The sequence below is a fragment of the Apium graveolens genome, chromosome 2, assembly GCF_009905375.1.
Source record: "Apium graveolens cultivar Ventura chromosome 2, ASM990537v1, whole genome shotgun sequence".
Classification (NCBI taxonomy): domain Eukaryota; kingdom Viridiplantae; phylum Streptophyta; class Magnoliopsida; order Apiales; family Apiaceae; genus Apium; species Apium graveolens.
The window spans coordinates 115,645,460-115,668,003 of record NC_133648.1 but is presented as its reverse complement, the minus strand read 5'-3'; the positions used below and the strand labels follow the sequence as shown (position 1 = coordinate 115,668,003).

The following is a 22,544-nucleotide window of genomic DNA, read 5'->3' as shown; positions in this document are numbered from 1 at the left end:
CTTCTAACCAATCATTGTGAAGACGAAGACCCTCGAGAGATAGAGTATGATCGAATACATCGACCCGTGGTGAGGTGAGACTTATCTCAACAGGTATGACAGCGTCAACTCCGTATGCAAGTCGGAAAGGAGTTTCACCCGTCGCGCTTCGGGGAGTCGTCCTATACGACCACAACATATTCGGGAGTTCATCGACCCAACATCGGGGTATTTCTTCAATTCTTTTCTTCAAGCCTTGTAGGATTGTTCTATTTGTTACTTCTGCTAGTCCATTAGCTTGGGAGTATGCTACAGATGCTTTGATATGCTGGACTTTTAATTCAAGCAGGGTTTCCTCAAACTGTTTCCCTACAAACTGAGTGCCGTTATCAGAAACTAAGATTCTGGGGATCCCAAAGCGAAAGACGATGTATTCCATAAAGAATTCTATCATCTCTTTTTCTCGAATTTTAGCAAGGAGTTTTGCTTCGATCCATTTGGTTGCGTAATCCACGGCGACTACGATGTATTGGCACTGATTTTTGGATTTTGGAAAGGGACCCACAATATCTATTCCCCATTGGAAAAAGGGGCACGGGCTGATAATCGAATTTAGCTCATTCGTGGGTCGACGGTTTACATTTCCATGAAGCTGACATGCTTGACATTTTTTGATGTAATCTTCACAATCCTTTCGAATTATGGGCCAGAATAGACCTTGTCAGATAATTTTAAGGGCTAAGGTCTTTCCTCCTAGATGCTCACCACAGATTCCCGTATGTATTTCTATGATCGCTTGGAGGGCCTCTTCCGGAGACAAGCAACGGAGTAGAGACTCAGAGAGGGCACGATGATATAACACCGAACCCACAACACAGTAATTCCTGGCTTTGAACATAAGAGTGCGGGCTTCCGTCTTATGCTCAGGTAACTTGTTGTCGATTATGTATTCAAGGAAAGGTTGGCGCCAATCTAGCCTAGCCTGGATTTGATTAACTGACACTTCGTCGACGGAGGGGGTCTCCAAAACATCGACGTATGTTGGGCTGAGATTAGTAGGGAGATTGGAAGACGCCAGTTTGGCCAGAGAGTCGGCCCACTGGTTCTCCTCCCTGTCGACGTTTGACATTTTCCATGAAGAAAATTTATTAAGAAGCTCTTGTGTTCTTGTCAAATATCGGGCCATCCTTTCATTATGCGTCTTAAATTCACCACTTATCTGTTTGGAAACCAACTGAGAATCCCCAAATATGTCGATAACCTCTGCCTCGAGATCGGATGTGAGCTTTAGTCCGGCGATGAGTGCCTCGTACTCGGCCACGTTGTTTGTGGCGGAGAACCCGAACTTGAGAGCCTGTTGGATTTTGAATCCTTCTGGATTGATCAATATGACCCCTGCTCCTCCAGAGTTGGATGTCGAGGAGCCATCAACAAACAAAAGCCACGGGCGAGATTGGTCGTCTTCTGGTTTATGTGCCTTGGATTTGAACTGGCATTCAGCGACGAAATCCGAGAGAACTTGGGCTTTGTTCGCCGTTCGAGGTTTGTACTCGATGTAGAACTGGCTTAATTCTATGGTCCAGGCTACAAGCCTGCCTGTTATGTCGGGCTTGTGCAGGATTCTCTTCAGAGGTAGATTGGTGAGAACATGTATTTCTCTCGCTTGAAAATAATGACGAAGCTTACGGCTCGCGACAACAAGAGCGTATACAAGTTTCTCGACTTGTGGGTATCTTGTTTCCGCGTCTCGGAGTGAGTGGCTGATGTAATATACCGGGATATCTTTTCCCTCATCGACACGGACCAATACTGCCGCGACAGTTTCATCGGAGGCTGAGAGATATACTCGTAGAGGTTCGCCTGCTAAGGGCCGAGTTAAAACTGGAGGATTTGTCAAAAATATCTTTAATTCCGTAAAATTCTTTTCACAATCTTCATTCCATTCAAACTGTGATGATTTAGAAGCTTTCTTCATTGCAGAGAAAAAGGGGAGGCACCTCTTTGAGGATTGAGGGATGAACCTTCGAAGCGCGGCTATACACCCTATAAAATTTTATAAGTCTTTGATGGATCTTGGTTTGCTCATTTCCAGAATAGCTTTTGTCTGAGCTGGGTTGGCCTCGATGCCTTTCTGGGTGACCAGGAACCCCGAGAATTTCCCTGTTGTAAGGTCGAATGAACACTTTGCAGGGTTTAGTCGCATGTTGTTTGCCCTTGCGTTGGTGAACATTTCTTGAAGGTCTGTCACATGATCAGAAGCAACTTTTGACTTTGTAATCATGTCATCGACGTATATCAGCATGTTTCTTCCTATCTGCGAGGAGAATATTTTATCCATCGTCTGCTGAAAAGTAGCGCCCGCATTGATTAATCCGAAAGACATTACTTTGTAACCAAAGACTCCCCTGTGTGTGATGAAAGCGGTTTTTTGCCAGTCGTGGGAATCCATTTTAATTTGATTATACCCTGAAAAGGCGTCCATAAAGGACAAGAGTTCATTTCCCACCGTAGCGTCGATGAGTTGGTCGATATTGGGCAAAGGGTAAAAATCTTTGGGGAACGCCCTATTAACATCTGAGTAATCAATGCACATTCTCCACTTCCCATTGCTTTTCTTAACTAGGACCACGTTCGATATCCATGTGGGGAATTGCACAGGCTTGATGAAGCCGGCGTCGAGGAGTCTTTCGACCTCTTGGTCGATGGCGGCTCTTTTATCGGCCGAGAATATGTGTTGTTTCTGTCGCACATGCCTAGTGTCCTTATTAATGTGCAGCGAGTGTCGAGCAACGGCCTCTGGAATACCGGGCATATCCTTCGGGACCCAAGCAAAAATATCGGAGAATTCCCAGATAAGATTCGTGATTTCTTTTTTGAGATCTGAGGAGAGATTCTTGCCAATTCTTATTGTTTTATCGGAGTTTCCTTCAAATACTTCTATATCTTCTGTTTCCTCGAGAGGGGAGCATGAATTGCTTGTGGATGTGTCGATCAATTCTCTTGGATCGATGTCAAGTACTTGATTGACCTCTAACTCTTCATCTGTCCTTTTCCTTGGAGAAACAGTGGTTAGGTAACACTGCCTAGCCGTCGCTTGATCACCAACCATTTCTCCTACACCAAAGTCTGTGGGGAACTTCATTTTCAAATGGGAGATGGAAGTAATGGCCCAAAGGGCGGTGATCGTTGTTCGTCCCAGTATGGCGTTGAAACTCGAGGATGCACTAATCATATGAAACTTGACCATCTTCCAAATCTGACATGGGGGAGAACCAAAAAGCACCGGCATGTCGACTGTCCCAACTACATGTACTTCATTCCCTGTAAAACCTTATAGAGGCATTCGAGCATTCTCTAGGCGTCGATCCCCGAGGTCCATTCGGGAGAAGGCATGATGGTACAGAACATCGACGGAGCTGCCGTTGTCGACCAGCATCTTTTTTACCGTGTTGTTTCCCACCCGGGTGGTGATGACAAGGGCGTCCTGATGGCCTTCGATGAGACCAGGGCGGTAGTCATCGTCTGAGAATGAAATGACAGGGGAAGGGTTTGCTCGGGTGCATTTGGATGTCGGTGGGTTGACATTAAAAACCTCACGGGCATAGTTTTTTTGGGAATTATGAGAGAGTCCTCCAGCTGCCACACCACCAAAGATAACGTCAATTACCCGATCTTCTTCAACTCGTCTATGGCGTCGAGGAGAATCTTCCTGCTGTACATAATGCACTAGTTATCCTCGGCGAATTTTCCCTTCGACGAGGTTGCTTAGTTGAAAGCATTGTCCAGTTGTGTGGCTTGTATCCTCATGGTAATCGCAGTATCTGGAGCTTGGAGGACGACCCGGTTTCATGGGTCTCGGCGGACGATAGTCCGGCTCTGTCTTTAGGACCGCTAAGATGGTCGTTTTCTCAGTGTTAAGCTTGGTAAATTCTTTTTCTGGTCGACTGCGGGGTTGCCAGTCTCTCTCTCTTCTGTCCCTTGGTTGATGTTCGACAGTATGACTAGGTGGTGAATGGCGACGTTCTTGACGTCTGTCATGCGCGGGAGATCGCGGACTGTAGCTGCGTCGTCGTTCATATCTGGAGGAGCGTTTGGGGGACTGTATGCAGCTTACTGCCTCTTGGAGCATCATGCGATGTTCTATAATTTGAAATGCTGCTTGTAAAGTTTTCGGTCTTTTCCTAAAGATCTCCTCTAAGAGTAAACCATGGTGAGATTTATCAATGCCTGCTGTCAGAAAATTGACTGACATTTGCTCGATTAGATCTGGAATCTCTGCTATTTCTTCTCTGAATCGTGTTAAAAAACTTCGGAGACTTTCTCCTGAGCGTTGGTGCATTGTCATTAGGGAAGCTGTGACCTTTATTCCTTTGTAGTTACTGGAAAAACGAGCTTGAAACTTGCTTTTTAGGGCCGCCCATGAGTCGATCGACAAGGGGGTAAGTTGTTGTACCATCGAAGGGCGGTACCCTGGAGGCAAGTAGAGAAGAATTGACATCGAGCGACCTCTGAGTGGCCGAAGAAGGCCATACGTCCATCGAAGGTATTGAGGAATGCTAACGGGTCCGAGGATCCGTCGAAATGATCAAGGGCTGGAGTTTTCAATGTCCTGTCGATGCGTGCCTTCTCGAGCATCAATGATAGGGGGCTCTCGGAGACGGTTTCAAACCCCGCCTGATTTCTCATCAAGGTACGCATCTGGGCGATTTCTTCCTGCATTTTAGCGAACTCCTCGTGAGAGATAGATTCTGTGGATTCTGTCTGACGCGAGACTTCGGCAGATGACACTGTCCTCTGTCGACGTTCGCGCGGTTGTGAATATATCGACTCTGCCGATGGTTCATATTCGTACTCAGCATCGTCCTCGTCATAAAATTCATCGTCTTGTTCTTCATTTTGAACTGTAGTTTGTTGGAGTTCTCGACGGAGACGGTGAATCTTGCGTTTTCGTTCAAGTTTAGCCTGCAGTCTCCGAGTTTCGTGTTCTAGAAGCTCGAGCTCGTCATCTGAATCAAGTGGGTCTTCTGGATTTTCTTGATTTTGGGCTTTTAGCCTTTCTTTCCTTTCCAAATGTAGTCGTATGTCGCTCGAGAGAACTTTCTTTCCTTTAGATGTCTGTACTCTAAAACGCTGATCTGAAACAGTTTTTCTTTTTCTGTCCCTTTGAAGTGTGCCCTTCAAGCTCAACGATTGATCTTCATGAGGCACTTCAGGTGGAGGAAACAAGCACTTCGGCTTTAAGACCGGTTGTTTAGGTAGCTCACGATCGCCGTGGGTCGAGGGGTCGGCGGCAATTTCTGCCGTCAACTCCTTTACCTGAGTCGGTCCGGCGGTTCTCGGATCAAGCTCCTCTACGATCATCTTCTGGTTGGATCTTGTTAAAGCAAAGCTCCTTCTAGCGCCAAATGATGTTCCAATAATATTATTATATTATTAGACTATAATTTTAGGAGATTGTCTCTTTGTTATAATTTGTCAAACCTTTCAAATGAGGTTGTTGCCTTATATTTATATTAAGTCCCAAATGGGTTTTTTCCTTACAAAGTGGGTCTTCTTGGACTTTACATTATATTTTACCATTATTCTAACTATGATTCATTTGGGACGCCTTCTCTTGGTCCAACACCTACTTTTAAAATTTAACTTATAGATGTTACGAGTGACTATTAATATATTTCTTTGACAACATAATTTTAAAATTCAATGCTATCAAGAACAAATGCTATCAAGAACAATAATTTTGAAATAGATATTTAATTTATTTTGAGCTTGTTACAATTTCTAAAAAAGTATTTTTCAGTTATTTAAGAATATTTCTCATGTTTCCTTTTAAAATTTAACATACACATATTGTGAGTGGCTGTTAATATATTTATTTGACAACATAATTATTCACAAGATTATATTTTAGTGTTTAACCAAATATAAATCGATTCTTAGTATGTTACCACTTATATCATCCTGATATACATTATATCTTAGGCTTCTACTTTAATTTTTTTTATCACATACCATTTTTTATTGACATCCTGATATAAAATAGATATGTTACCCGATTTAAAAAGTAAGATTATAAGATTTATCCTATTATCCGTTTTTCGTATAATTTATATTTCATATCACATTTATATTTAAAATAAAAATAAAAACATCAAACTTTTGTCACGATTTTAATTAATGATATATGTGTGTGATTAATTATAAAAGAAATTTCGGGATCAATTCGTTATTTTAGAATTAGAAAATTTCTACAATTTTGTAAACAATGCTCCGAATTTATGCGGGTGATGTTTAAAAATACCCATTTTTGGGGTGCAATGGCTGAAAATACCCATTTTCAAAATACATGGCTGAAAATACCGTTTTGGATACGCATTTTGTAATTGGTTAAGTGTAATACACATTTGAGAATTGGGTATCTAAGAAATTACTAAAGATACACATTTGTGGTTTGGTATTATTGAGATACGTATTTGCCAAATGCGTATCTTAAAAAAAATAAAAAAAAATAAATTGGATACCCATTTAACAAATGCGTATCTAGTACAAAATACGATACCCAAATGACAAATGTATATCCAAAACGGTATTTTCAGCCATTCTCTTCCAAAATGGGTATTTTCGGTCATTTGCATCAAAAAATTGTTATTTTTAACATTTTTTCCATTTATGCCACTCACGTGTGTCCTAAAAAGAAACTTCTAAAATAAACACACTCGCCAGGTGTTGATATATGTTTGGTCCTCTACACATATTCAACCCCCTCTTCTTCCCCATATCGAGGAGAAAAACCCACCCAAAAAATGGATTCTAAAGCTCTTGCAGCTCTTCTTTCTACATTAATTCCCCAAATTCTCCTCCTTTTACTCCACATTTTACCCTTACAAAACCCTAATTCTATTCCAAATAATTTATTCCCAATTCTCTCTCATTTTCTATCTTCCGGCGACATCGCCGCCGCAACGGCCGTGTTTTCGAGAAAACGGAAGCGAACCCAGTTGCTAGAATCTCAAGAGCTTCACGATGAGCCCCCGCCCACTAACCGAGTTGACCGAGTCGACCCGGCCAACTCGCCCGAGTCACCGATTCCGAGGAACCCTGACTCATTTAAACAGTTTTTTAAAATGAAGTCTTCGACTTTTGAGTGGCTGGCAACTCTTCTTGAGCCGTTACTTGAGTGTCGTGACCCGGTTGATTCGCCTATTGATTTATCCACAGAGTTGCGACTCGGTATTGGACTTTATAGACTCTCAACAGGATCCGATTACCCGGAAATTTCGACCCGATTTGGGGTCTCAGAACCTGTTTCAAGATTTTGTGTGAAACAGTTGTGTAGAGTGTTGTGTACTAATTTTAGGTTCTGGGTCGGGTTTCCAAACCCGAATGAGCTTGTAGAAGTATCCAATTCATTTGAAACCCTAATTGGAATCCCCAATTGTTGTGGGGTCCTCAATACAACAAAGTTCAATAATTTGAGAAATGAGAGTATTGCTGCTCAAATTGTTGTCGATTCGTCGTCCAGAATTCTTAGCATTGTAGCTGGTTTAAATGGCCTAAAGGGTAATTTTCAGATTTTAAAGTCATCAACTTTGTTTAAAGATATACAAGACAAGAAATTGTTGAATGCACAGACTGTAGATTTGAATTCTGTATGTATACCTCAGTATTTAGTTGGAGATGGCAGTTATCCTTTGCTTTCTTGGTTGGTTGTTCCGTTTATTGATCCAATGCCTGGTTCTTGCGGGGAGGGTTTTAATAAAGCGTATGATTTGATGCGTGTTTCGTCGCTTAAGGCCATTGCAAGTTTAAGGAGTTGGGGTGTTTTGTGTAGGCCAGTTGAGGAGGAGTGTAAGACTGTTGTGGCTTATATTGGGGCTTGTTCGATATTGCATAATGTTTTGTTAATGAGGGAAGATTATTCGGCTTTGTGTGATGATATGAGTGATTATTCCGTGCATGATCAGAAGGCTGATTACTATAGTGATGTTGGTTCCGAGAGCAATGTGATTGATAACAAGGGATTTGAAATAAGAAGTGCATTAGCTATGAGATTATCGGAGCATGTTAAATCAGATCATACGTTAGATCCTAGAATGTCGGTACAACTTCAGCAAAGTTAAGAGACGCTAATTAGCTGAGACGAAAACAAATTGTTCAGCATTTTTTGAGAGAGGTAAATTAAAGGAGATATTGATTTTACTTTACAACACATTTTGCAATTTTCCACATTGGACCCAGAATTTTTTATGCTTTTACCAATGCAAGTCATTTTGATAGTTAGTTTTACATGTTGATTTGCAAAGAAATGTAGATGTTTTTAATGATTGACATAAAAGTTCTGTTGCCTCCATTTCTCATATATCTATGGAACTTATTCTCCATATGAATAATGATGCTAGTCATCTATTTGCCTTTCAATGAATATAAAGATTCTGAGATGAATGTTCCTGAGTATCTATGTAGGGAAACAAGGATTGGAATGTTTTTGGTTTACTGTTGGTACTGGTATTCTTTGTTCAATCAATTGGTGTTTATGTTGTTTTGGTCATTGCAACTTGTGAGTGATATATTATATCATTGTACTTCTGCAGTTTTGCATTTTTTACCAGAAAACATGGTCAGGCTTCACAATCAAATTGCAGTGTTTCTATTTGAATTATTTATCAGGTTGCTGCTTCTTATGGTTTTTTGTTGGAGACTCTCATATAAAATGAAAAATAAGCATCATTGACTTGAAAAGAATTAGAAGTCTTGAGACTGAAAGTTCCTTCAATGATTTGGTGAAAAAGTGACTGGTCTTTAGTAGAGAACATTTATCAAAGAACTTCATGTTCCCACAATATCGAGTGGAGATGCATTTCTGCAACCTCCAACCTATAGGGATATTTGTTGCTTACTAACTCAGGCTTTGAATGAAGATTTTAGGATGAGGGTATATGTTGACAGCTTCATATTCGGGTTATTGGTAAATAGGAGGCGATAATATTAATTTGGCACTTTGGCTAAATGAAAATTAATGACAGGGCTAGTAAAGAGTCTCTTAGGTGTTTATTTCTTCTTCAACTTCTAGAGCAACCCGTGTGGCAGTGATTTAATAGGAGTGTTCTGGACTCGTGGAATTCTGCCTTGTTTTTTTTTCCTAATTTGAAAGATCCCTCTTAAATAGAGGCTATGTGCTTTGGAAGAGGTCTGCCTTCAGTACCCCGTGAGTAGTATACCAAGTCAGGAAAGCAAGAACATTCAGTCTGCAGTGATGGTGTCTGTAATTGATGTTTCCCTGGATAATCCAGCTTATGTATACAAAACTAATAATCCACACATGAGTTTGAGTGCAAAGAAAACAAGCGCGTTTTGTTTGCACACGCTAAATCAATCAAATGTGAGCTTACAGTATTTTTCAACCTAAAATGTGACTCTTTCGCTTCTAGTAATCAATAAAGAAGCTGAATTGATCTGATGATAAAACAATACTTGGTGTAAGTGTAACTGCTGAACTGGTTCCTTGTTCTGATAGCACTTTCTGTTGTAATTAGTAGTATATATTTATAGGTACAGTCTGCACTTGCAGATTGTAAATACTAAATAGTACGAATATTTGTAGCAATTAAAATGAGAACCGGAGGACCAAGAGAACCAAATGTTTTCTGCACTTTTAGTTCGGAGTGCAGAACCTTTAGTTTCACAGTACATTATGTATTTTTTGTGTTTGAGTTTTTTTATGTATGCTGGGACTCACCGGGAGGGCAGAATGAGATAGGAATCCACAACCTTTGTTATGGGGGGGAACGGAGCGGTGAAGGAGCCTTTGTTTACAAATCCTCAATAACAAGAATCTTTATTTTATTTATCTGTTATATTACAAGGCATAACCTTGTTGGCTAAATCAGCTTTAAAGATCAAAATTTTTGTTCTGACTTTTAAAAAGTCTTAGCAGAAGTTTGTTGTGGCAGATAGTGAGTTTGATTAGAAAGATGGATTACCAAAAAAAATTCTTTCAAGTGGATAAAGTCATTGCAGGCAGCAGTTCCTTGTGGCATGGAGAGAGTATGATTGCAGAGTTGAAATATGAGTTCTTTTGATGTATGTGATGCTTACATCAGGCTGTGCATTGCATGATTACCTACTGGTTTTAGTGTTTTATGTTTTCAACTATAGAAGGAACATGTTTTTATCTGCCAGAATTGTTGCAGTTTACATATGAAACGACTAGAGTTATAAAATGTTGGTCATTTTATACACTAGCATGCTCATATTCAAGTTGATCACCCCATTTTTTTCATATTGACAGCTGATCAGAAAATTCAGAATTAAGGATAACATCTCCCGAAACTAGTTTTACTTTTAATAATTTTCTTATTGTGATCATGAGAGCACAATAAGAAAATTAGTGTTTGAATCCCTGCATTCATATAATTTTATCGATAAAAATAAGTCGACTTCGTTGAAAACGGTGTTTAGCGTAGGGCTGTCAAAAAAATTCGAAAAATTCGGTATTCGTCCGAAAAATCCGCATTCGTATCCGAGAAAAAATAGATATTATCTGTATCCGAGAAAAAAGGGATATTATACGTATCCAAATTCGGGATATTCGAATCTGAAACTAAATACATATTTGATATTTAAATTATATAAATATATAATTGTATATAATTTAAAATTTATTTTTTTAGTTTATAGTGTGTGTAAATGTATTAAATAATATGTTTATACATATATATATTATAAAATTATACACATACTTTATACATATATAAATATATTATTTATATTTAATCATAGAAAATGTTTCATAATCATCGTCAAAACGGTAGAGGCAACAAAAAAATTCAAAAAATCTGATATTCGTCCGAAATATTCGCATTCGTATTCGAGAAAAAACGAATATTATCTTTATCCGAAATAAAGCGAATATTATCCGTATTCGAATCCGATAATTACGGATGTGAATATGTATATACCTATATCCGTATTCAAATGATCCGTTTAACAACCCTAGTATAGGGTGTGCATTATTCGAACTCATATAACAAACCTAAATGTTTATTTCTCAGTTTTGTTGAATTAAGTTGACTCTCACCGGCCATTATTAAACGACCACCACCACCACTTTCTTTTTGTTAGTGCGTGCCTGAAATACTGATTAGCGGTACCAAGTGTGATTGATTACCCATGTTTCTTTGACTGAACATGTAATGACTACACTACCCTCCCTCACCAACTTTCTCTGCCCCTCTTCTTGTGGTGCTGCTTGGCAGCCCGGGTGAACTGGTCATTTGAATGGATTGTGCTTTTGTTGACTTTTGTTCTTCCGCTTCCCGAAATATATTTTTTTAAACTATAATGTTTTCGGAAATGATTTTGGAGATTTGTAGGTAATTTTTTTTACTTTGTCTTATATTATACCCCCTTTGTTCCCGGCAATTGTATCGTTTTTTAGAGAGTGTCCGACACGTATTTTAAGATGAATATAAAATATGGTTTTATAACTTTTTTTAAAATTTTCTTTTACCAAAAAAAATAAAATATTTAAACTTTTATTAGGAAAAAAAATTATAAAACTACTTTTTATTCATCTAAAAATACATTTCGGATATTAACAATTGGGAGGGACGGAGCGGTGTATATATAAAAAACTCATCCCTGCATTTTAAAATACGTTAAATTACGTTTAACAAAATGAGACGAAAAGTTGGACATGATTTCTATGGAACTTTTATGCCAATGTGACTAGTAATTTTGAAAATGACAGGATGTAGAAAATAGTGAGATTGCTAATGTTTTTTCTTGTACTTGGGTTAAACCAATGTTTTAAAATTCCGTGATTAATCGATGTTGGGTGAAAAACTGAACTGATAAAGTAATTTTTTGTAAAAATCGTTAATAGTTAAAAACCCGAAAATATATGAATATTTATATTTAGAAAAATCCCCTCTAAAATAATTCAATATAAATTTAAACGAGTGCTTACTATAAATATTTTTAAAATATAATATAAGGCCTCATTTGTTAACGGGTGAATGAGTGACTATGAACTGAACTATTTTTTTTCCTCTGTTCAGATTGTTTGATTCAAATATTATGCATCTGGACCACTGAATTCTGAACAAGTGCTGGATGAGTGAGCTTCTAAATTTCCACTGAACCATTCAAATTATATTTATGTCACCTTTTTTCAATTCTCATGTAGTAATTTTATATTTTGTCATTTTACTTAATATTATTCATCTTTTATTAAAAAACAATCTTCTTGTCCTCCTAGTAGTATGCAAACACATGTAGTGATTTTGTGACTAAAAAAGTTTATAAATTTTTAAATTTCATGTTTTGTATTTAGAAAATAAAAGTTTAATTTAAATTACTTATGAATGAATCAAAAATAATTAAATGTATAATTATTTGAATTAAAATAGAAAAATACGTAAACTTTCTTTGAAATTTATATATATTGGGGATGTCCATACATGAAGTGCTTTTTATATAGAGATGAACTATTATTTAAAAATATAAATACATAATTTATTTCATTTTTCATCATATATAGTTTTAAATTTTAATTACCAAATTAATGATAAATTGCACAATTTTTTATTTAAAAATTATTGTAATTTGATGAAATTGTTTAAAATGGTTTTGTAGTAAAATCAAAATAAAATCACAGTTATCTAAAATTATTGCACAATAGAATCAAATTTAATTTTTTTTTTCAAATTTCAATTATTAAACTTTTTATTATATTTAAATATGTAATTATCATTCTACGTTAGCAATAAATTTGATGAAATTTTATAATAGAATCAAGGTATAAAAAGGGTATTCTATTGAAAAAAACATATATATATATATTTAAAAAAATATTTTCATTTTTAATATGTTGTATTATCTTAAGATTATTAGTGATTGTACTTATTTACGGTCTAGTTTTAAAGTTGCCTAATTATTACAAAATGATAAAATTTTAACTTATCAAAAAAATATATTTTAATTATATATATTTTAATTTAAACAACTTTCAATAAAAATAATTATTGAACATTATCAACCACTCAACCACAAACAGGTTAATGTTATCATTCAGAAATTTAAATAATTTTATCAAACAATCTTATTCATTACTGTTCAGAAATTTTAACTAATCAAAATTTTTTGTTCATATTTAAGAAATGAGGCCTAAATAATACTAAGTTGAGTAAAACTGTAGAAGTATACATAACTTGTTCCAAGTAGTTGGTTGTAGAGTGAATTTAATTTTGTATGCATAACTTGTTCCATGGACTTAAGTCAACAAGGAACTACCTCATGGTATTGTGTGAATATTTTATTGACCTAGATATATGATTAGTTGGTTTAATTTGTAGTCTTGGGTAGAAAATTTGATGCAACACATCTGATATAAAAAACAAGTCGCTAATTTAAAGTGAAATTGCATTAGGAATAACGCAATTCGTGTATAAACTATAGTGTAAGACAACTTATTTTTCTTAATTTTACACCATTCACGAACTCTCATCTTTCATTTGTCATGCACCGTTGCACATATAGACATGATCGCTTAAATAATAGCATAAATTTTTGTATGAAATTAAGAAACATTTTTCATGAGATAAAAGATTTTGTGTTTTGTCATAATATATTTGGAAAATTGATTTTATGTTTTTCTTATAAGTTGAAGCTGCACCTGTATTAATGCATCCCAAAGATAGTACGATATCCCATTTACATGCCTCCTACTTGAATGAAGCTGTACTTAATATGACGATGTGTTTTTTGTAATACACTTAATTGAGGATTTGGTGTAGAGTAATAAAAAAGTGACGTTCACCAACCCCCGTTCCACATTGGCATATATTCAGGCCACCAACTATTCTTCCACACAAATTATATACCCACAATTCCCTTCACTCTTTACCCAATCTCCACCGTTGATCTAGTTCGTTACTATATCAACTAGTATTTATTTTAGACCAATGTGGGACCGTCTAATATCAATCTCCATCTCACCTACCGCAAACCGGGTTGGTGAAACCGGTCCAGCCACCTTAACATAGAAACAACAACCGCTTCAAACCCTTTTCGTCTTTCCCTTTATAATACCCTTTCCTTGTTTCATTTCTTCTCAGTAGCTCCGTCAACTACAAACAACTGAAACAACAAGAAGAAAAATAGCTTAAAACTTAACAACACATTTCAAATGGCTTCTAATGCTGAATCCAAACATTCAGAAGTTGGGCACAAGAGTCTTTTGCAGAGTGATGCTCTTTATCAGGTACACTTTTTTTTTTTTTTTTAATTTTGTTATCAAAATGATCATTACTTTTGTGTCAAGTTTCATACATTCTATATTCAATCTAACAATTTTTTGTTGTTTTTTTAGTATATACTTGAAACAAGTGTGTACCCAAGAGAGCCAGAGGCAATGAAAGAGCTTAGAGATGTCACTGCCAAGCATCCATGGTTAGTTTACTAATTCTAAGTTTCATTTTAGTATTATGTTGGTAATAACAAGATGTACTCACACTTTGCTCCTCGGTTCTAAATTTATTCGGAAAATCTTTGGAAGTCCTGGAATACTTTTTAATGTGTAATATATAATTTTGCTAATGGTAGAATTTAAAATTACAGGAATCTGATGACAACATCAGCTGATGAAGGGCAGTTCTTGAGCATGCTTTTGAAGCTCATCAATGCCAAGAACACCATGGAGATTGGTGTTTACACTGGTTATTCTCTCCTTGCCACGGCCCTGGCTCTTCCAGATGATGGGAAGGTGTGTTTAAATATGTTTAGATTATAGGATTTATTAATTCTCTTATACTGCAAGTCATTTATATTTAGTTTAGAGCATTAAAGTAACACGGATTGTGTTAAACATTGTTTTTGCAGATTTTGGCATTGGACATCAACAGAGAAAACTATGAAATTGGATTACCAATTATTGAAAAAGCTGGAGTTGGTCACAAAATTGACTTCAGAGAGGGCCCTGCTTTGCCTGTTCTTGATCATATGCTTGAAGATGTATGCATCATTCACCAACCCCCCCCCCCTTCACACAGTTACACACACTAAAATGTCGTAACTTTTATACCAATATTTATCAAAGAGTGTACTGAACGATGGTATAAGACCGAGTCATGTATAATTAACTATCGCATCGAATGATTAAACTAATGCCTGGCCTGCAGATATAAATTCATTAATTACTGATATTCTTTTGTGCACTGAAATTTCAGGGGAAGTTTCATGGGACATTGGATTTTGTATTCGTTGATGCTGACAAAGATAACTATATCAACTACCACAAGAGATTAATTGATTTAGTGAAAATCGGAGGACTTATCGGCTACGACAACACCCTTTGGAATGGTTCTGTGGCACAGCCAGCTGATGCTCCCATGAGGAAGTATGTAAGGTACTACAGAGACTTTGTGATCGAGCTTAACAAAGCCCTGGCTGCTGATCCCAGGATTGAGATCTGCATGCTTCCTGTTGGTGATGGAGTTACCCTGTGCCGTCGTATCAGCTGATTATCTAACTGGAATTTCAGATATTATTTCACATTTGTCTTTGCTTTGATTGTATCTTCCTATGTTTCTTGTTGAATTTGCAATGTGCATTATTGATGATGAATATATTCATAAATTGATGTCGATATGAGTTGGACATCTTAACTTTTCTTTATGTGCGTTTTTTGTATCGTTTTACAAGTTAAGATGAAACATAAATTCTCGTAAAAGTATGAAAAAGTTCATGCTTATCAGCATGATCATAGTTGTCAGGTTCCGAGAATTATATTCCAGAAGCAAAACGGAAAGATTAGCAGCTACACTTAAGTAATAATAATTCAAAAAATGTCATTAATGTAATTGCAGATACGATGACTGGAAAATACGTGCCAAATTTGACATTGAATTTCTGCTAAATAATATCAGTGATGGAGACATGGTTTTGTTGAGATGTAGTAGATATCTAATTTTATGAAAATATCTTTAATTAGTCAAAGTCAAAATAGAACTTGTTTTTATATCCTCGATCTTTTACTTTTATCTTTGATAAACTCATATATATTGAAGAATATGCTGTTTTGTTGGTCCTTTGCAATAGGGTCAAGTAAGCTTTAACTATGTTGTTATATTGCTTCATGATTTTAGTCTTAAGTGCTCAAAATTCCTATCTCCTGTAACCTTCATATCCATATAGACAATAATTCAGGAGCTGAATATTAACTGTAAAACTGACTGACATATTAGTATCCTGTGTGCTTATAACTATTGGGGAGTAAGAACCTGAATCCGCGACATAAAGAATGTGCTTTCCTCTTAAGGTGCCACGATTTGAAGTGGCGGAGAATGAAATATTATTTGTTTAACCATTGATCCAAGAAAATATCTTTGCTGGGATATCTGATATGCAAGGTCCACAATTCTGGTAAACAAAGGGGAATAGAACTAACAACTGAATGAGTGAAAATAGAGTTCACAATGGACGACCTCAAACTGCTAAACTGTTGTGAAACCAACTAATTATTCAGGTGTAAACCAAATATACAACCACAGCAACGGCACAAAAAAGAGATTAAGTTACCAAGCATAAAATCTTGGATCACATACCACAAACCAAACTGCATTTACTCCAATTCTAACTAGAAAATCTTCAAACTCCGAAATTATAAACTTCAATCTGCATTTGGTCTATGTGCGAAACGACAAAGATCTCTTCACCCTAGTCCCTCTCTTCCTCCTTAGGAATAGTTTCTTCAGCAAACTACTTCCTTCCTGTTTTTTACTTGGGATAATGGCCATAGTACCAACTGGAGTTAGAGCCTCATGCTTTCCACCAAGGAAATGATTTTTGGGCGATAATAAATCACTATGATTCTTGTAGTGAATAGTGGATGATATCTTTTTTTCTGAACTGCTTATAATCTCTTTTGTTTTTGGAGACTCAAGATTTACAGGCTCGCCACTGTGCTCATCTAGCATATCACGCAGAGATGAGCGCTGGTTTAGCTTACTTTTGGACTCAATGGTGCTGGGAATATAGACACCCTTGTCAAAGTCAGATGATTCCTTCCGCGAAGACAGTACTTTTAACTGTTTTCCAAGGTTGAAGATGGTTTCTTGGCACTCTGCTAATTTTGCAGAAGCCGCATTTATCTCCCAGTCCTGTTAATTGGTCAGTTGTAAATTCATAACATCTTCGCAACATCTAAGTGAAAAAGCAATGCTTCTCTTGTAGAGATAAAATAGAACTTACAGTTTGGAGCAGCTTTCTATCTTGATTTATGTTTTTCTTTGTGAGGTCCTTATTGGTAACACTGCAATCCACTCCTTTTCATTTTAGATTCTTTCTTTTCCTTCGTGAAAATGAAAAGGACAATAAACTATGAAATAAAAGATGTTACCTTTCTAGTTGCAGTCCAAGCTCGAGACAAGTTGCTTCAAATTCTTCACAGCATCGACTTCTTTCCTCGAGTTCCACTTCGAGATATGATAACTTTTCATAAAGTTTATTCAATTCTAGTTTGGAAACTGTAAGTTGCATATGCAGATCCTCATTTATCAACTTCTGATGTTCTACTTGCTCCTCAATAGTACTTTTTGATTCTTTTATCGTCCGGAGCTCAGTTTGTAGGCTTCCTATTCTTTCTTCTGTTTCCGCAAGTTGTAACATCAAGGTATCATTCTTATCATTTGCCATTTTTAGCAACGCCTCCAAGTTCTCATCCTGCCCCTTTACAGTCTTTGTATCATTTCTTGGGCATTCACGTTCGTCTACTAAAATGCCTATATCGGACATTTTTTTGAGACAATCCTTCCGTGGGGAACTAGTAGGAGTTTTCCAAGTGATGTAACCACTAACAGGAAGCAGAGCAGCCTGTTCAGAATCCTTGGAACTCGTATGAATCTTGTTGGATAAAGCTACTTTAATCTCCTCCAGAAGTTCATCGAAGCTTTTATTTGAAATTTGCTTCTGACTCAAAATCACCTTAATTACATCCTGAGGCCAACAAACATCACTACCTTTAATAAGAGGTTCTACTGGAACTAGTTCCTTGCCCCTAATTTCTAAATCATGTTCTCTTGAATCACTCATCAAGCGATTTGAAAATGTTTTACTTGCATCTGAAGATAGTTGAGAACTTCCTGAGGGGGAATGAACAGCAACAATTGCTAATTTCTCCATCTCAACAAAATCATCCATAAGGCTCATGTCTGAAACACCAATCATTTTACACTCAGCTTTACTCTTTGCTTCCTCCTGTGAAATTATAGCCAATGATCTAGAATGAACTAGTTCATCATCATAAGCAAGATCAAAACTAGATGACACTGACCTATTTGATGAATGACCACACATGGCCATGTTTCTAAGTTTTGGATCTTTTAAAAGATCCCTGAGCTGAGCTTCGACATGTGATAATTTGGAAGCTGTTTGGGAAAATGATGTTCTTGAAGAATGGATTTCATCGTCTTTCTTGATTAGAAGTTCTTTCAGAATTTTGTTTTCTTCCTCAATTATTGACCACCTTCCTGTTAGAAAGCTTGAATTTTTACCATAAACTTCGGAAGATTTTTCAACAGTGAAGCCTGTCGCACTACTCGTATTCTTTCTCATACTCTCTGTATGTTTTCTTCCATGAGTTTCTACTTCACTCCTCATTTCTGCAAAAGCAGCTGGACCTGGCAGTCTTTTTCTCATTAAGACTCTTAATCTTTGACATTCTGCTTCCAACTTTGAAACCTTCTTCATGCTCTCCAGATGTTGCTTGTGTGATGCATCAGCAGACCGGCGATTGAATTCCAACTCCTCATTTCGAATCTCAAATTCCTTCTCAAGAACTCGAAACTCGTACTTCAAGAAAGCATTTTCCTTTTCCATTTCATCTAGCTTAGCCATAAGTGTCTCGAACTCTGCTTCTGTTTGAGACTTGCGTCTGTTTAAAGATTGAATCATATTCTCTTTCAACAACAGTGCTTCACTTAAATGAGAATTCTCAACCATCAGATTCTCCAGTCTTTTACTTGTTTCCGTGAACCTATCCTCTAATTTTTTATGTACCTTCTCAAATTCTCTTGTACTCGTAACAGCATCATGCAAACTTTTCTCATGATCCTCTCGCATAGAACCTAATTTTTGTATAGATTCCTTCAAAGCAGAAGTTAGGTAAGTGATCGTTTCATTTGCAGATACATTCTGCAACAAAGCTTCATCAAGTTCTTGTTTTAGAAACACCGCCTCCATCTCTGCCTTCTTCTGGCCTAATTATTCTCAGATATATCATTTGCAAAAGTTGAGTTTAAAGTACAGCTAAAGAATAGATAAAAGAAACATTTACGGACACAAAAAAAACAGTAATCACCTGAAATAGCGTCTTGAGCTCTCTTTTCATGACTTGCCACCAAATCATCTTTAGTGTTACAATCGCGAAGAGCAGATGTTAACGTCTCATTCAAGTTTTTCACAAGACTCTCCAGATGAACCTCTTTCTGAGAAGAAAATGAGCATATATTGGTTAGTTAATAAAGACATAAATAGCAGTCTAAATTACTAATGATGCTTCTTCCTTTATTCAGTAGTAATACAAACATGTTTACAAGAAAAGGAGAACATAATTAAACATGGTTACCTCTTCTTCATTATGATCGATTTTATCTGTAGCAACAATTGTTTTTTCGGAATGTTTTTTCCTCCAAAGCCATGTCTTATGATTGTGATCCATGTTTTCAGTTATCTGGTCCCAAAACTATTAGGAGTGAAGTCAAAACACATCATGTACATAACAGGAATACAAGACAAAAGAACTAAAACCAGCTGAAAGGAACTTAACAAGAACTGCATATATGGTCTTAAATCAAGAACTTGAACAATATATACTACTTATACAGTATACGTTTATTAAGCTGCATGTTCTTATTCAAAACCGCACATGTAAACTTCAAGATCACCCAAATCTCAAAAATATCAGCATAAGAAACGAGAGCGAAAATAGGTGTGAATCAAACATTTTCTACCTAGAAAGTTCACACAAATGTCAGCATTACACAAAAATGCACAACCTACTTAATCAAAGACAGTAACATCTAATCTGGCCTCTCGGAACCAGAAGTGACCAGATTCGCATATGCATAAACAAATTCTGTCTACAGTAACACACAAAAAGAATGACATATCTGCAAATTCTTGCAATCAAGGAACAATCATCACAAAATGCTAAGGTAAGAATAAATTGTGCGTGTCTGTGTCTTACAATGAACTTGAACCATTGTCAAATACTGCGGTAAATTCATGCATTACAACAAGTGAAGAGCTTCTAAAAATTAAGGACAAAGAAACATTTATCATAGCAAAAGTAAAAGTATATTGTATTTGAAGAGGCTAAACTGCAGTAATGATCACCTAGGTCAGTAGAGGATATCAACAAGGGTTGGTTAGTATGGATAGGTTAAACACCATTGCAGCCACTAGCCAAGAAGATGAAGTGCTAAATGAAGCAATTTATTGCAGAGTAGAAATAAGAAAGATACAAATATAGCTGTCAAAAGTAGGGCAGGAATGTACATAAATGTGAAAGTTTACAATTACACTAGTAGTTGTACTGACCCCCCCCCCCCCCCCCCAACCAAAACCTCAAATACATAACCCCTTGTCAAGTGAGATCACATTTTTCACCCTCTCCAACCCACCGACAATACCCTCTCATGCCGTAAATACATTAGCATCCCTTTATAATCTTGACATCGAAAAAAAATATTTATTTTTAAAAATTTAAAATAATTTTGTATACCAATACTTGTCATAAATTGAATCCCAATTTTTTTATCAACGAGGACTTCAATTTAGATAGGTTCCACTATGATGAAAATTACTTTAAGTACAATATATGTCGAAAAATCTTAAAATAAGTAACTAATAATTTAAAATTAAAAAGTGACTTAAAAATGATAACTAAGTCCAAATATCCCCCAAGTCCAAAAAATCAGGGCTGGTCAGAGGAGACAAACAACGGTAACTAAGTCAAATAAAATGTGTAAAAAACATTTTACTTTTTTTCACTTTTCTTGTTTGAGTAAATTTAACAGTATTTAGTATTTACTTTGATATGATGGGCTGGGTAATCTTTAACCTCGATGAAATTTATCACAAAATTTGGTAACTGACAAATATTTAAACAGAATATAGAATTCAATCAATTCATCATAGTGTGCTATTTGCTTCCCGCACTTCGTATTCTCTATTCCATTATATAAAAAGAATCATACTTTAGTAGTACACTTTAAGATGTACCGGAAGGACAAGTTTTTATTTTCTTTAACACTTTTTTTAGGTGGAGAAAAAAGTCAAAAAAAGTACTCTAGATAGAAGAATATTTGAGTCTCTTAATCATTTTGTCTCCATAATTTATTTTAGTTTAAGCAATCAAATTTGTCGTTATTACTTTGATCTCTAAACACTTCATTCTTTCTCTACTTTGTACTAGGAAAACAATCTATTCACATATAATTTACATGTTTAATCACATATCTTAATCTACTTTTAGTGTTAAACACTCTTCCTTCTCCTTTTAATCCTGTTTAGCATGAGAAATGTAAATCCCCTAAAACATTCCTGAAGCATTTCATAAATACTCACTTGTTATCGTGTTATTCACTACTATTTCATAACTGAAACAATCCCCTCGTACATTAAAATAAATCCCACTAATAAAAAATAAAAAAGTGCTATTTCAGAAAAAAATTTTGGACTATTTGGCAATTTCGATAAGCCAACTTATTGACTTATAAGCCCGTAACAGCTTATTGACGAGTGTTTGTCGACCCAACTTATAAGTTGAATTTACAACTTATAAGCTGATAAATTTAATGTTAGTAACGACGTACTTTTTTCTCAACTTATTTTTTATTTTTCATTTTTTTTTATCAATTTTAGTTTAAAAATATACTTTGAAAATGTTAATCAAACTTAAATTATATAAATTAAGATAATTATATTTAAAAATTATTTATTTTAATTCATTTAAATAAAAAAATTCTGACTTATAAATTAAATTATCCAAACACTTATATAACTTATAAGCATTTATTAATTTATCACTTATCAGTCACTTATTCCATTTAAGTAATAAATTACTTATTTTAAGATTTCTCAAACGGACTCTTAGTATCCTTTTCAAGTACATAGCATGCTAGTTTAGCATATGATTGAAAAAATCTGCGAGCATCTCATTGTCAATGAAAAAGATTGAGCAATATCTCCAAAAAGCTGAGGGCCATTTGATGGTGCCATGATGGCCCATAAAGCCCACGATATGAATTAACTCCTTACCAATAAGCCAATAACCTCTTGAACCAAATATTTGTTCTTAAATGGCCGTATCAATTATTATTAAAAGAGACGGATCAACGATCTCAATTGTTGGGGGCCCAAAAGCCCACCAGATGAATCAACCATTTACCAACTTAATAAACCATTAAATATTAATGATGACCAATTTTGTAAGAGTACACCGATATATGAAGCTTAAACACATCATCTCCGATGAAGATAAGATGATTCAGATATGGTCGGTC

The 22,544-nt window shown here is 35.9% G+C and overlaps 4 protein-coding genes across 6 annotated transcripts; 2 read left to right on the top strand and 2 right to left on the bottom strand.

The window, feature by feature from the left end:
- Positions 1-700: 700 nt before the first annotated feature.
- Positions 701-1,954, bottom strand: LOC141692391 (uncharacterized). The gene has a single exon (XM_074497212.1). It carries the CDS (start codon positions 1,952-1,954, stop codon positions 701-703), a length of 1,254 nt encoding a protein of 417 aa, XP_074353313.1.
- Positions 1,955-6,698: 4,744 nt separating this feature from the next.
- Positions 6,699-8,417, top strand: LOC141707774 (protein ANTAGONIST OF LIKE HETEROCHROMATIN PROTEIN 1-like). Its single transcript, XM_074511127.1, has one exon. It carries the CDS (start codon positions 6,783-6,785, stop codon positions 8,097-8,099), a length of 1,317 nt encoding a protein of 438 aa, XP_074367228.1. The 5' UTR covers positions 6,699-6,782; the 3' UTR covers positions 8,100-8,417.
- A 5,666-nt stretch (positions 8,418-14,083) lies between these two features.
- On the top strand, positions 14,084-15,654 carry LOC141707773 (caffeoyl-CoA O-methyltransferase). The gene is made up of 5 exons (XM_074511126.1): positions 14,084-14,242; positions 14,351-14,430; positions 14,599-14,743; positions 14,860-14,991; positions 15,207-15,654. The coding sequence occupies exons 1-5, from the start codon at positions 14,168-14,170 to the stop codon at positions 15,498-15,500; spliced, it is 726 nt and encodes a 241-aa protein (XP_074367227.1). The 5' UTR covers positions 14,084-14,167; the 3' UTR covers positions 15,501-15,654.
- Positions 15,655-16,396: 742 nt separating this feature from the next.
- LOC141707772 (filament-like plant protein 7) lies at positions 16,397-20,549 on the bottom strand. 3 transcript variants are annotated; one of them, XM_074511124.1, is made up of 6 exons: positions 20,225-20,549; positions 19,604-19,720; positions 19,337-19,463; positions 17,378-19,235; positions 17,230-17,290; positions 16,397-17,138 (listed from the first exon to the last, which is right to left on the bottom strand). In XM_074511124.1, exons 2-6 carry the CDS (start codon positions 19,694-19,696, stop codon positions 16,665-16,667), a joined length of 2,613 nt encoding a protein of 870 aa, XP_074367225.1. In that variant the 5' UTR covers positions 19,697-19,720; positions 20,225-20,549; the 3' UTR covers positions 16,397-16,664. The 3 variants fall into 3 exon arrangements, with proteins under 3 accessions (XP_074367225.1, XP_074367224.1, XP_074367226.1); XM_074511123.1 differs by having other exon boundaries at positions 20,374-20,549; XM_074511125.1 differs by having other exon boundaries at positions 19,604-19,708; positions 20,374-20,549.
- Between the last annotated feature and the right edge of the window lie 1,995 nt (positions 20,550-22,544).